The sequence below is a fragment of the Coturnix japonica genome, chromosome 6 (assembly GCF_054131305.1).
Source record: "Coturnix japonica strain WE chromosome 6, WE-NBRP24, whole genome shotgun sequence".
In the NCBI taxonomy this organism is placed as follows: domain Eukaryota; kingdom Metazoa; phylum Chordata; class Aves; order Galliformes; family Phasianidae; genus Coturnix; species Coturnix japonica.
The window spans coordinates 948,106-957,943 of NC_140668.1; the positions used below are offsets into that span (position 1 = coordinate 948,106).

Genomic DNA, 9,838 nt, shown 5'->3' on the forward strand with positions numbered 1-9,838 from the left:
TATTTCAATAATGAGATTAAGTTGAAGTAATTATTTCACTGCAGTAATGTGTTGGTTTATCTTCTAAGACATGACTGTATAGGTACTTATACTCTAAGATGTTGGAGTAGTTAACAGCTGCTTTAAGAAGGAAAAACAATGTAAGCAGAAATACTGAGTCAAGGCAGAAAAATCACAGGTGTGATTTCTCATAACCCTGCCCACTCCCCAGATAATTATGAATATGATGGAAAAACTGAATGTTTTCAACCAGATTGCATTTGGCATGATGAGTGGAACTTACTTCTCATCTTATACATTGCAGCGAGGACCAGGAATATGCTCAGGAGCAGGATCAGAACAAAAGCCGCCAGCCAAGGGGATGTGGAAGGGAAGAAGGCATCTGCAAATTATTCAGGAGATCAGTTATCATTTTTCTTGCAGAAACAACTTTGATGTATGCTCTGTTCATTGATGAAATCTCAAAGTTGTATTGTCAGACTCTTATAAGAGCTTATAACGAGGCTAAAGATATTGCTGAGTTGGTAACTGCTTGTGCTAAAAGTGTTGCATGTGTAGTGCATTGTCTGTAGCAGTATGTTGTAACCACATTTAATTTTAATGGGAAGCACAGAATAAAGTAATAAATACTAATAAATAGTACTGCTGCTGCTGCTACTAGTAATAATAATATCATTAACAGTAAGGTTAGTCGTGTTCCAAATAAACTAGTTATCTCTGTCAACAACAGCTAATTTACCATTACTTCACATACAACAATCTGAATTGCTTTTGGAGAAGCAAATAAAACAAGCAAAAAAAAAAAAAAAAAGAAAGAAAAAAAGAAACAAAAAAAAACCAACCCTTTTTTATATGTCTGAAGTGAAACAAAATGAATTTGGATCTAAATTCTGTTCATAGACACCTGTAGGAGCAGTTCACCAGGACTTTCTTATCCTTGAGTTATTTTGTTGTGTTTTGTCTAAACTACAATATCAGGTCTTACAGCAACAGAAAAAGAAGTGAAAGAAAATGAAAGGGAAAGAGAGGTGGAACAGTAGCCTTCCCCATCCCTGAAAATGAGAATAGTCACCGTGCAATAACAGGAGTTGATATCCTCCAGGCCACATCGCATCTATGGAAGGATATTTTTGTGTTTTATTTGCTCGTGTTTTTACAGTTTATCACACAAGGAAGCTGATGGCTATTCAGGTGAAAGGAAAAGCAAAAAATAACAGTAGCAAAAAAATGTAACCAACCAACAGATTTAAATGATTAAGGAAGAAAACTTTACTCTGTACAGCTATGGGGCAATTTGGTCTGCATTCATGAGCTCAACTACAAGCTGGAAGCTCATAATTACCTGCAATGGCAATTGAAGATTCTGTTGATGTTTTCAGTTGTTTATCTATAATTCTGCAGGACACGGAGTTTCCAGAACCTGCTTTGAGAATGATGGAGCTGCTGATGCTGGCAGTGCTGGTGTCAACAGGAAGAGGAGTTCCAGTGATGTTGTCTCCTCTGCTGTCCGTCCACAACAGTTGAGCTTCAGAAAACAACCTTTCAGATAAACATTTGAGTCGGATACCACCACCCTCATAATCATCCACAACAACCAGTGGATCATGGCCAGCACCTATGGAGGAGATTGATAAAGAGGTGATTTTAAAGGGGAGTCGTTGAGAAGCTTTGCGTTTTTGAAGTCATATCAGCACTTTACCCATTGAAGCTGCTGCCCTTATCATATAACTTTATCATGTACTGCCAGACCTCTGATCATCCAGATTGTAGAGGTCAAGTCTGAGAATTAAACAACATGAATGAGCTTGAAATAGAAGTTATTAAAAGCTGTCTCTTTTTTAAATGACCAGAATCAAGTACTGCTGCACAACTGCCACAATGACAGTTAAGATAGGGTTAGTATTTGGGTTATGATTGAGGGTTTAGAATAACAGTTTAGAATGGGGTTCAGGTTAGGGTTTAGGGTAAAAGTTAGGTTCAGCTACCCAGGTTAGTTGAGTATATTCATCTCATCAAATTTTGGCCATTTAAAAGATATGTATTTCACTGAGATAATCATTTAGTAGAGAAAGTGTGGAGAAACTGCACTCCCTACAGAATGATTAATTCCTTTGGGAGAGTACAGTACGATAAATTATGTTATGCCTGTCTTCTATAAATTACACAGGCTTGGATACAACTGAGCACCTAGATGCTCAGTTTTAATACCCACATTTGAGCACACCCAATCCTAGAACATGCATCTGTGTTGCCTGAAATTGGAATAAATCATCTAAAACTGGACCTTCTGGAGAGGAAAAGAATTTTGAGTGTCATCACAGTTTTTGAGTGTATTCATAGTCACATAAAAGAATTCAGCACAGAGGGAAATTAATCCATTACAGAGCAAAATACCTGCAATGGGCTGGTGTATAGATGCCAACACAAAGATGAAGATGGCTGATGTCAGCTCCATACCTGTATGACAGAAAAAAGTCCATGTCTAAAGGGAAAATAAAGGATGTGGGGTTCTGTACAGCTGAGACATTTGGGATGGCTCTTTAGATCTAATGGCAAAGATGATTATGATTTGAAGTAGAATATAAAATCTGCCATATTTAGAAATATAAAGGTATGAAAATAAAAAGTCTCCTATATCTTTATTTCTTGAAACTGAAATATATAGTATTTCAAGACAACGAAATGGCAAACCCAGAAACTTTTCTTGTTTTGAGAGACCAACTCTCAAATCCATAAATATCCCTAACAAAGGGTAATCTAAAAACAAAACCACCAAACAACTTAAATGAAGACATACTGATATTAACATTTCCTTCAACATCTCTTTGCTTGCTTGAAATATAAAATGGAACCTCTCATTAGTTCTGGTCTATCCAAACTCCCCTGAGGGTTTTTTCGAGCTTCTCCTGATCATAATAACTAAGACAACCAACATACTGTAAGGTCACTTTTGTAACAGAAGAATTTCATATAACCAAAGGTAGCCAGTTTTCTTCACTAACTGTAAAGGGAGAACAGAAGATCAAACTAGCTTAGAAGCCTAACATTTAGCTAGCTAATGATATATGGTATGAGTCCTACTTCTTGAACAGAAATATAAGTTCATTCCTAAAGCCACAAAGAATGTGGAAGTTTGGCAAATATGTGACTGGTTTTATTAAATTAGTCTTTTTTCTTTCCTTTGAATGCTCCCACAACCATTTTAAGGTCTTTCCCTGTTCTCAAGGTAACTAGAGATTTTTTTTTCCACTCTTCTGTTTTTGTATCATATCTACTATGTATATTTCTATATCATATCTACCTATTGTATTTACTACACTAATAGAAACACAAGAGGTGAGGAGAAGGGGAGGAAATGGGAAAGGGAACAGTACAGTATAAGCAGGGACAAAGAGAAGGATGAACATCAGAAATGAAAGTTATGCCTCACAGCAAAGAAATATGACAAAATGGAGGAAAGGATTAAGGAATCCATTCCCATTTCATGCTGTCAGTCACATCTGAGTCTTACCAAAGGGACTGTTCATCCACATCTCACTTGACGTGTGGATTTCCCTCTGCTAAACTTGATTTTGAGTCCAGATCTAACTCAAAGAGAAAGTATGTCTTAGGGACAGATAGTCAAGAAGGTATGTTTGAGGTTTTTACTGTGCCTTCCAAACAACAGTTCACTGTACAGAAACAAGCACAAAACATCATTCAGCAGCTTCCAGGTATAATCCCAAGAGATTTTTTCAGGGCAACATCTGAAATACCTGCCAATCAACACAAGGCAATACAACACAACAGCTGCAGGAGACAGGAGAAATATTCAGAGCTCTTACCTGCAGAAGCATCTAAATGAACTACCAGTTGTGTCAAAGAGAAGTACAGACCTGCATTTCAATTGTGCTGCTTTAGATTTCCACAAATGTGGCTGCACCCCACTGAAATCCACATGTAGGTTCTTAAATCTGTTGGCAGTACTCAGAAGGTTTCTGGCACCTTTGGACTCTACCAATCAGTTTTCTTGATCATAGTAATAAAGCTTTTATTTCCAAAGGTTACGTATTAACCTTTGCAGTGCAGTAAAAAGAAGGTGGGAATTAAAATAATAGGTATGGCTGGGAATTTACGCTATTGGTAATCAAATAATCTATGGGAGGTAAAAAGAAGTATAAAGTGAAAATTTTGGGAAAAAAAGGTTTCTAGAGTGTTGTGGAAGATTAACACCCAGAAGTAAAGTTAACCAATGAACTTCTGATGGACACAACAGGATACTGTTGGCTCACAACCCACTTTTTGCCCGTAAGAACCCCTAAGTCCTTTTATGCAGCACTGTTCTCTATGAGTTTTTCTACCAGTCAGGGAAATTTGGGATTTCATAGAATCATAGAATCTCTAGAATTGGAAGGGATCTTTAAAGGTCACCTAGTCCAGCTCTGCTGTAATGAATAGGGACATGCACAGCTAAATCAGGTTGCCCAGGTCTTGATCTAGTCTTGCCTTGAAAGTCTCCAGGCACAGAGCATCAACAACATCTCCAGGCAAACTCTTCCAGGGCCTCACTACTCTCACTGTAAAAACATCATGCACTAGGTCTTGTTAAACCTCTTTATTTTATCTTTTGCCCACTTTTCAAGCTTGTTCTGGTCCCACTGGATGTTGTCCCTTCCATTTAATGTAACAGCTGCTCCACTCAACTTGGTGTCATCGGCAAATCTGCACTACATCCCACTGTCTAAGTCATTGATAAAGACTATAAGGAGCACTGGTCCCAGGATGGACCCCTGGGGTCACCAGCCCCCTACATGAACATAGAGTTGCTGACCACAACACTTTGGCTGCAACCATCCAATTTATTCCTTATCCATTGAAATGTCCACACTTCAAATCCATCTCTTATTATTTAGAGATAAGAATGAGATGTGACAAAGAAAACATTTATTTCTTTGAGTACCTGAAATGATGCTGTTCTATTCCAAGAGCTTAAGGTAGCAGCCAAACCAATAAGAGAACCATCTGCTCCAAAAGAAAGCATTGATGAGCATTTGGGTAAATGTGTATTTCTTTAAAGGGAATGTATGTGGGGTGTATGCATATAAAACAAATTAAACAGAAGAAGTGGTGGGAACGTGTTTCAAAGCAGAGAAACACACTAAGAAATATTAGTGCTTCAGGAAACAAAGCTAACTGTTTGAAAAACCACAGAACATACATTTGAACTAAGAATTACATGCAACAACTGAAGTAACTTCTACTAGGGCTTTTTTCCCCCCTGTTTTCCTTTTAAATGAGCTATTTGTTCAACAGGTAACTTCCTCAAGTGGAAAAGAAAATCAAATATTTAGATGATACTATTTGCCCAGATTTCTTATGGTTTCTCTATGTTATCTTTTACAAAAGAGCTTGCTGTTGAATAAGATGGCACCTGAATTTAGAAGAAAGGTGCCAGTCATCAACACCTGTCTGAAAACGCCGCTCAGCAAATGTTTACAACTGAAAAGACAAATGAACTGTATAGCCCTAAAGAGAAAGAAAGTCGTAATCAATTGATGTAGAATTTACACAAGTCATAAGAATCAGTTCTTTGTTAGCCCTTGGCAAAGTTGTGTTGGTGCCTTATCTCAGACACCAACTAGACAGTCTCACCAAAATGAAGTTATTAACAAGTGCGTGACCGTGTCAAAACCTGTAGTGATAGTTCCTGTGCCTTTTCATCACCTTCCCAAACTTATGATGTTTGTAGAGTTCATACTTTCCTCGGGTTCATTGTCTGAGGGATATAGTCTCTACAATGCCTGATGTCAAACACGAATGTGTGTGAATTGAAACGCAGTGTTTTAACACAAAGGTTCAAGCACCATATGCAAACCACACAACTTTCTGTACAGAAAGCTTTTTAAACATATTAATATCTACAGGTATTTTTGCAACCGTAATGTAGAGCTTCTACATCTTCATGCACTCTATTAGTCCCTCTTATGGCCAGAGCTGTAGAAAAGAGTGAAAGCAAACAGATGAAAAGTATTGAGATGGGAACTGTTTATGGGGAAGCTGAACATGTCCTTGTGTGTATCCTCAACAACAGGCAAGGTGAGGACTTGGTGATGCACGTCATAAACTCCATAACTCACTTTCAAGCATATTCCCTCAAAGATGTTGAAAAAACTATAATTACTTCAGGAGAATTTGGTCCTGCATTACACTGTGCACCATTCTTAGTCTTAAAAAAATACATCTTTTTTTTATAATTTTATAATAATTATAGTTTCTTTACTAATTTCAGTTACTTTACTATACAGATACAGACAGCTATGAACACAATCCTTGCAAGGCTTTTGTGAGCTCTTCTTATATTTAATTGCCTTCTCTGTCAAAGGGAACATACCTACACGGGGCCAGGAATTCTCTGATAGTTTGGTACAGACTTTAATAGTTCATTGAAAATACAAATATTGGTGTAATCACAGTAATATAAGTAGTTATAGCCATGATTATCGAATTGCTATAAGGAAAAATAAAACAAGTGATATACAAAAAATTCCTAGGATCTGACTTTTTTTTTTTTTAGCTATTTGTCATATTGCAAATCTTGGTGCATTATCACAGCAGCTGTGACTTTTACTAGCCTGTAACTTCTGGAACTATGAGGCTACAGTGTACAAATATCACAGCTGGATAAATCAAATAGGCACTATCTATAAAACATGAAATTGTTGGTTGCTTCAGTGGTTTTGATGTACAAAATGGAGAGAATACCAAGAAGATGGGACGGGATGCCTGTCTGAGTTGAATTGCATGAGTAAATGGTCTGATCCCAGAGTTAAGGGAGAAGAGAACATCTGGTGCTGGATAAAACAAGGGAAGAATAAAGAATCAGTATCTACACTGCTGTTGGCATCTGTAAGGACAGCAGAAGTTAGTACTGGTTCAGCAAAAAGTTTGGATTATTTATTCCTTTATCCATTTTACCTGCTGAAGTTGAGTTGGACTGATCCAGACTCCACATTCTCCCTCCAGGCTTTCAGACTCTTGTTGTTCTAGAGGAGCTGCATTAAGGTTTTCCTTCTAAGGTAGCACAATATGAACATGACATAGCAAAGGAAAATCCATTCTTCACCATGGTGGAAAGGCACACACACTACACTTTCCTCACATACACGTGCACACACATCATTAATGTCAGCTCCTGTGCATGAAATCATCTGCATGCACATACCTTCCAGGGAAGAGGAGAATGAAGAAAAGGATGAATTTAGGAGAGAATCAATTCACAAAAAAAAAACCCATGAGCAACATTCCATAGAGAAAAGTACAAGAAAAAAAAGAGGTGAGTGATCTGCCAGAATGAAATTGCTTAAACTTACAAGGTCTTAGAGTTCCCAAGGAGGCAAAGAAACACATATCACTGGGAATTCCACATGAGGTGGCTGCTGGGGCTTGGCTTATACTGCCTGTCTCATGATGAGGCCACCCTGACCTTTCCCTGAAATACATTTTGTTTGCATTAATTCAGAACCTTTGTGGCTTTTGCTGATTTAATGGACAGCTTTAGGGTCAGGCTTCATCACACCTACTCGCTGGCTTACATGAGTGCCTGAGGGCTCTGCAAGAACCTTGAATGGAAACATCCACAAAGACAAGCTGATGTGCGACATGCCCATAGGAACCATGTTTACCCTCCAATAACATTTGTGTAGTGTACACATCCTGTATCTCCAGTATGGTTTTCCTCTCTGAAATCAGGCTGTAGCAAACCCCAAAATGAGTGATTTCTGTGTCAGTAGCAGCATTAAAGAATACAGCCATAAAGTTTAGGGTTACCTGAGTTGCCTGTGTGGTTTTGAGTAGGGATAAGTTATGGACTGGCAATTGTTTAAGATAAAAATGTTGAGGAAAAGCAACACATGCCCTGAAAGCTGGGGATCCCTATGGAGCTAAGACCTGCAGCTAAAATGGGAAGGTTTTTATAAGAAACCAATGTTCTCTCCTTTGACTATGATGGAAGATACTATAGCAAAGAGCCACAGTTGGAAAAGACTCCATCAATCACAATGCTACACAAAATAAAAACCTATCTCCACCCTATCAAATATAAATATGAACTGGTATGTCTATGTGCCAGTAGAATATCCACTTTATTTCCCAGCCAAGAAAGGGAACTCTTCAAATGCAGTGAATTTCTTCATACATGATAATATGCACTGTCAGGTCCTGAGGCAAGGGTAGTAGAAGAGTTTAGGAAGAGATTTGCAGATGAGACACAGCACCTCTGCTGATCCAGCCTAACAGAATAAATTGGGTGATGGGTTTTAGTGAAGCAAGGTCAGTTGTGTACTATATCACGATGATTTAGAAGTTAAAGAAGTTCAGTCTAAGTCTCTGCATAAAGAAAAATGTATCACAGGAACTGTCTGTGTGTGTGGCATGGGCTCTGTTTTCCTAAAAACAATTGAAATCTGCATGGCTTGAGTTGGAAGAGATCTTTAAAACCACCTCACTCCAACCCTCTTCCACGGGTAGGAACAACTTTCACAACAGGTTACTCAAAGCCTCATCAAACCTGGCCTAAAAGCTTCACAAATAGACTTTTATATACATTTTAACATCAAACTCCACAGAAAGACTTCGGGAGAATCAAAGAAATGGAAAGGCCTTTGCAGATGTTGGCTTAGAGATGGTTCAGGGATTTGTGTTTCCCCAAGCCTCTGCAGAGCCCATAGCAAAACCTATCTCTATGCATGAGCAAAATTACATAGCGTTAAAAAATCACAGCCTTATTTCCTAGGACATCCAGACTGAGATGCTTTAGCAAGGGTCCAGGTTTGGCCAGATAACTACCATTATCTGCTCCATCCCTGAAGACATTCAAGGTCAGGCTGGATGGGGCCCTGAGCAGCCTAATTCAGCTGTAGATGTCCCTGTTCATTGCAGGTGAGTTGCACCAGATGACCTTTAAAGGTGCCTTCCCACTCAAATGATTTTACATGAAATATTCACTAAGGAATAGTTGTTCTATGAGCAGTGAGCGTTGCTTTCTGTCTTGCTTGAATTAGCCCATCCACACTGAGATCTTGAGCTATACTCTGTTCTTATGCGCTGCAATCAGACATCTTTAATCATATTGCACACTTCAAATGTTTGCATATCTTGCTTAAATACTTGCATTCAAGTGTGTCTTATACTATATATCTAGCACTATGATCCTTTCCTTCCCAAGCTGTTCAAAGTGAAAATGTAGCTCAGTAATGCAGCACTTCATTTCAACAGATTATGCCATACATTCCTGAGAAGAGTTTAGGAGAGAGTGCAACAGACTCCACTCCTCCAAATACACAGAGGGAAGATAAAACCTATCAGGATATTTCCAAAGGCAGAGGGAGATATAGGAGCAAGGGCAAGCAGAACTGCTCCACTGTTTGACCAACAGCCAACTGGTTTCACTGAGGACACAGATGATATATAGGGTTATACTAAAGGTCAAAACGAATAGGACTGAAGGGTAAACAAGGAACTACAAAGCCAATTGAAGTAAATAGTAAACAGAAGGCTCAGAACACAATCTGAAGGAACAATAGCTGCTTGAAAAAGGCACCTTGATTGAAAATGTAAATTCATGAGGGAGTTTAATTGGCACCTATGACAAAATATCTTGGCACCAGGACTTTGTGGCTCTCTTTAGAGACATGAAAGGTGTTGCTGATATTTCATCAAGAGCAGAAAAAGTTTGTTCATTTTCATTTTGATATCTTGTGAGATCTTCCATCTTGGCTCGTGGTTTCTTCAGTATGGTCCCTTTCCAATGTGCTAAGACTTACCTTTGAGACAAACCATGGAACAGATCAAACCTGAATAC

At 38.4% G+C, this 9,838-nt stretch overlaps 1 protein-coding gene across 5 annotated transcripts in view; it reads right to left on the reverse strand.

Annotated features, from left to right (window-relative positions):
• LOC107325881 (butyrophilin subfamily 3 member A3-like) overlaps nt 1-9,838 on the reverse strand; it is a 55,594-nt gene that overhangs the window by 5,959 nt on the left and 39,797 nt on the right. For 3 of the 5 annotated variants that reach the window (XM_085550660.1, XM_085550659.1, XM_085550658.1), the window contains 3 exons: nt 2,395-2,457; nt 1,343-1,615; nt 284-382 (listed from right to left, as the gene is read on the reverse strand). In XM_085550660.1, the coding sequence (XP_085406786.1) occupies nt 284-382; nt 1,343-1,615; nt 2,395-2,455 (433 nt within the window). In that variant the 5' untranslated portion in view covers nt 2,456-2,457. Of the gene's footprint in view, nt 1-283; nt 383-1,342; nt 1,616-2,394; nt 2,458-3,824; nt 3,996-9,838 lie in introns of those variants that run through there. The other 2 variants (XM_015887118.3, XM_015887117.3) reach the window with 2 other exon arrangements.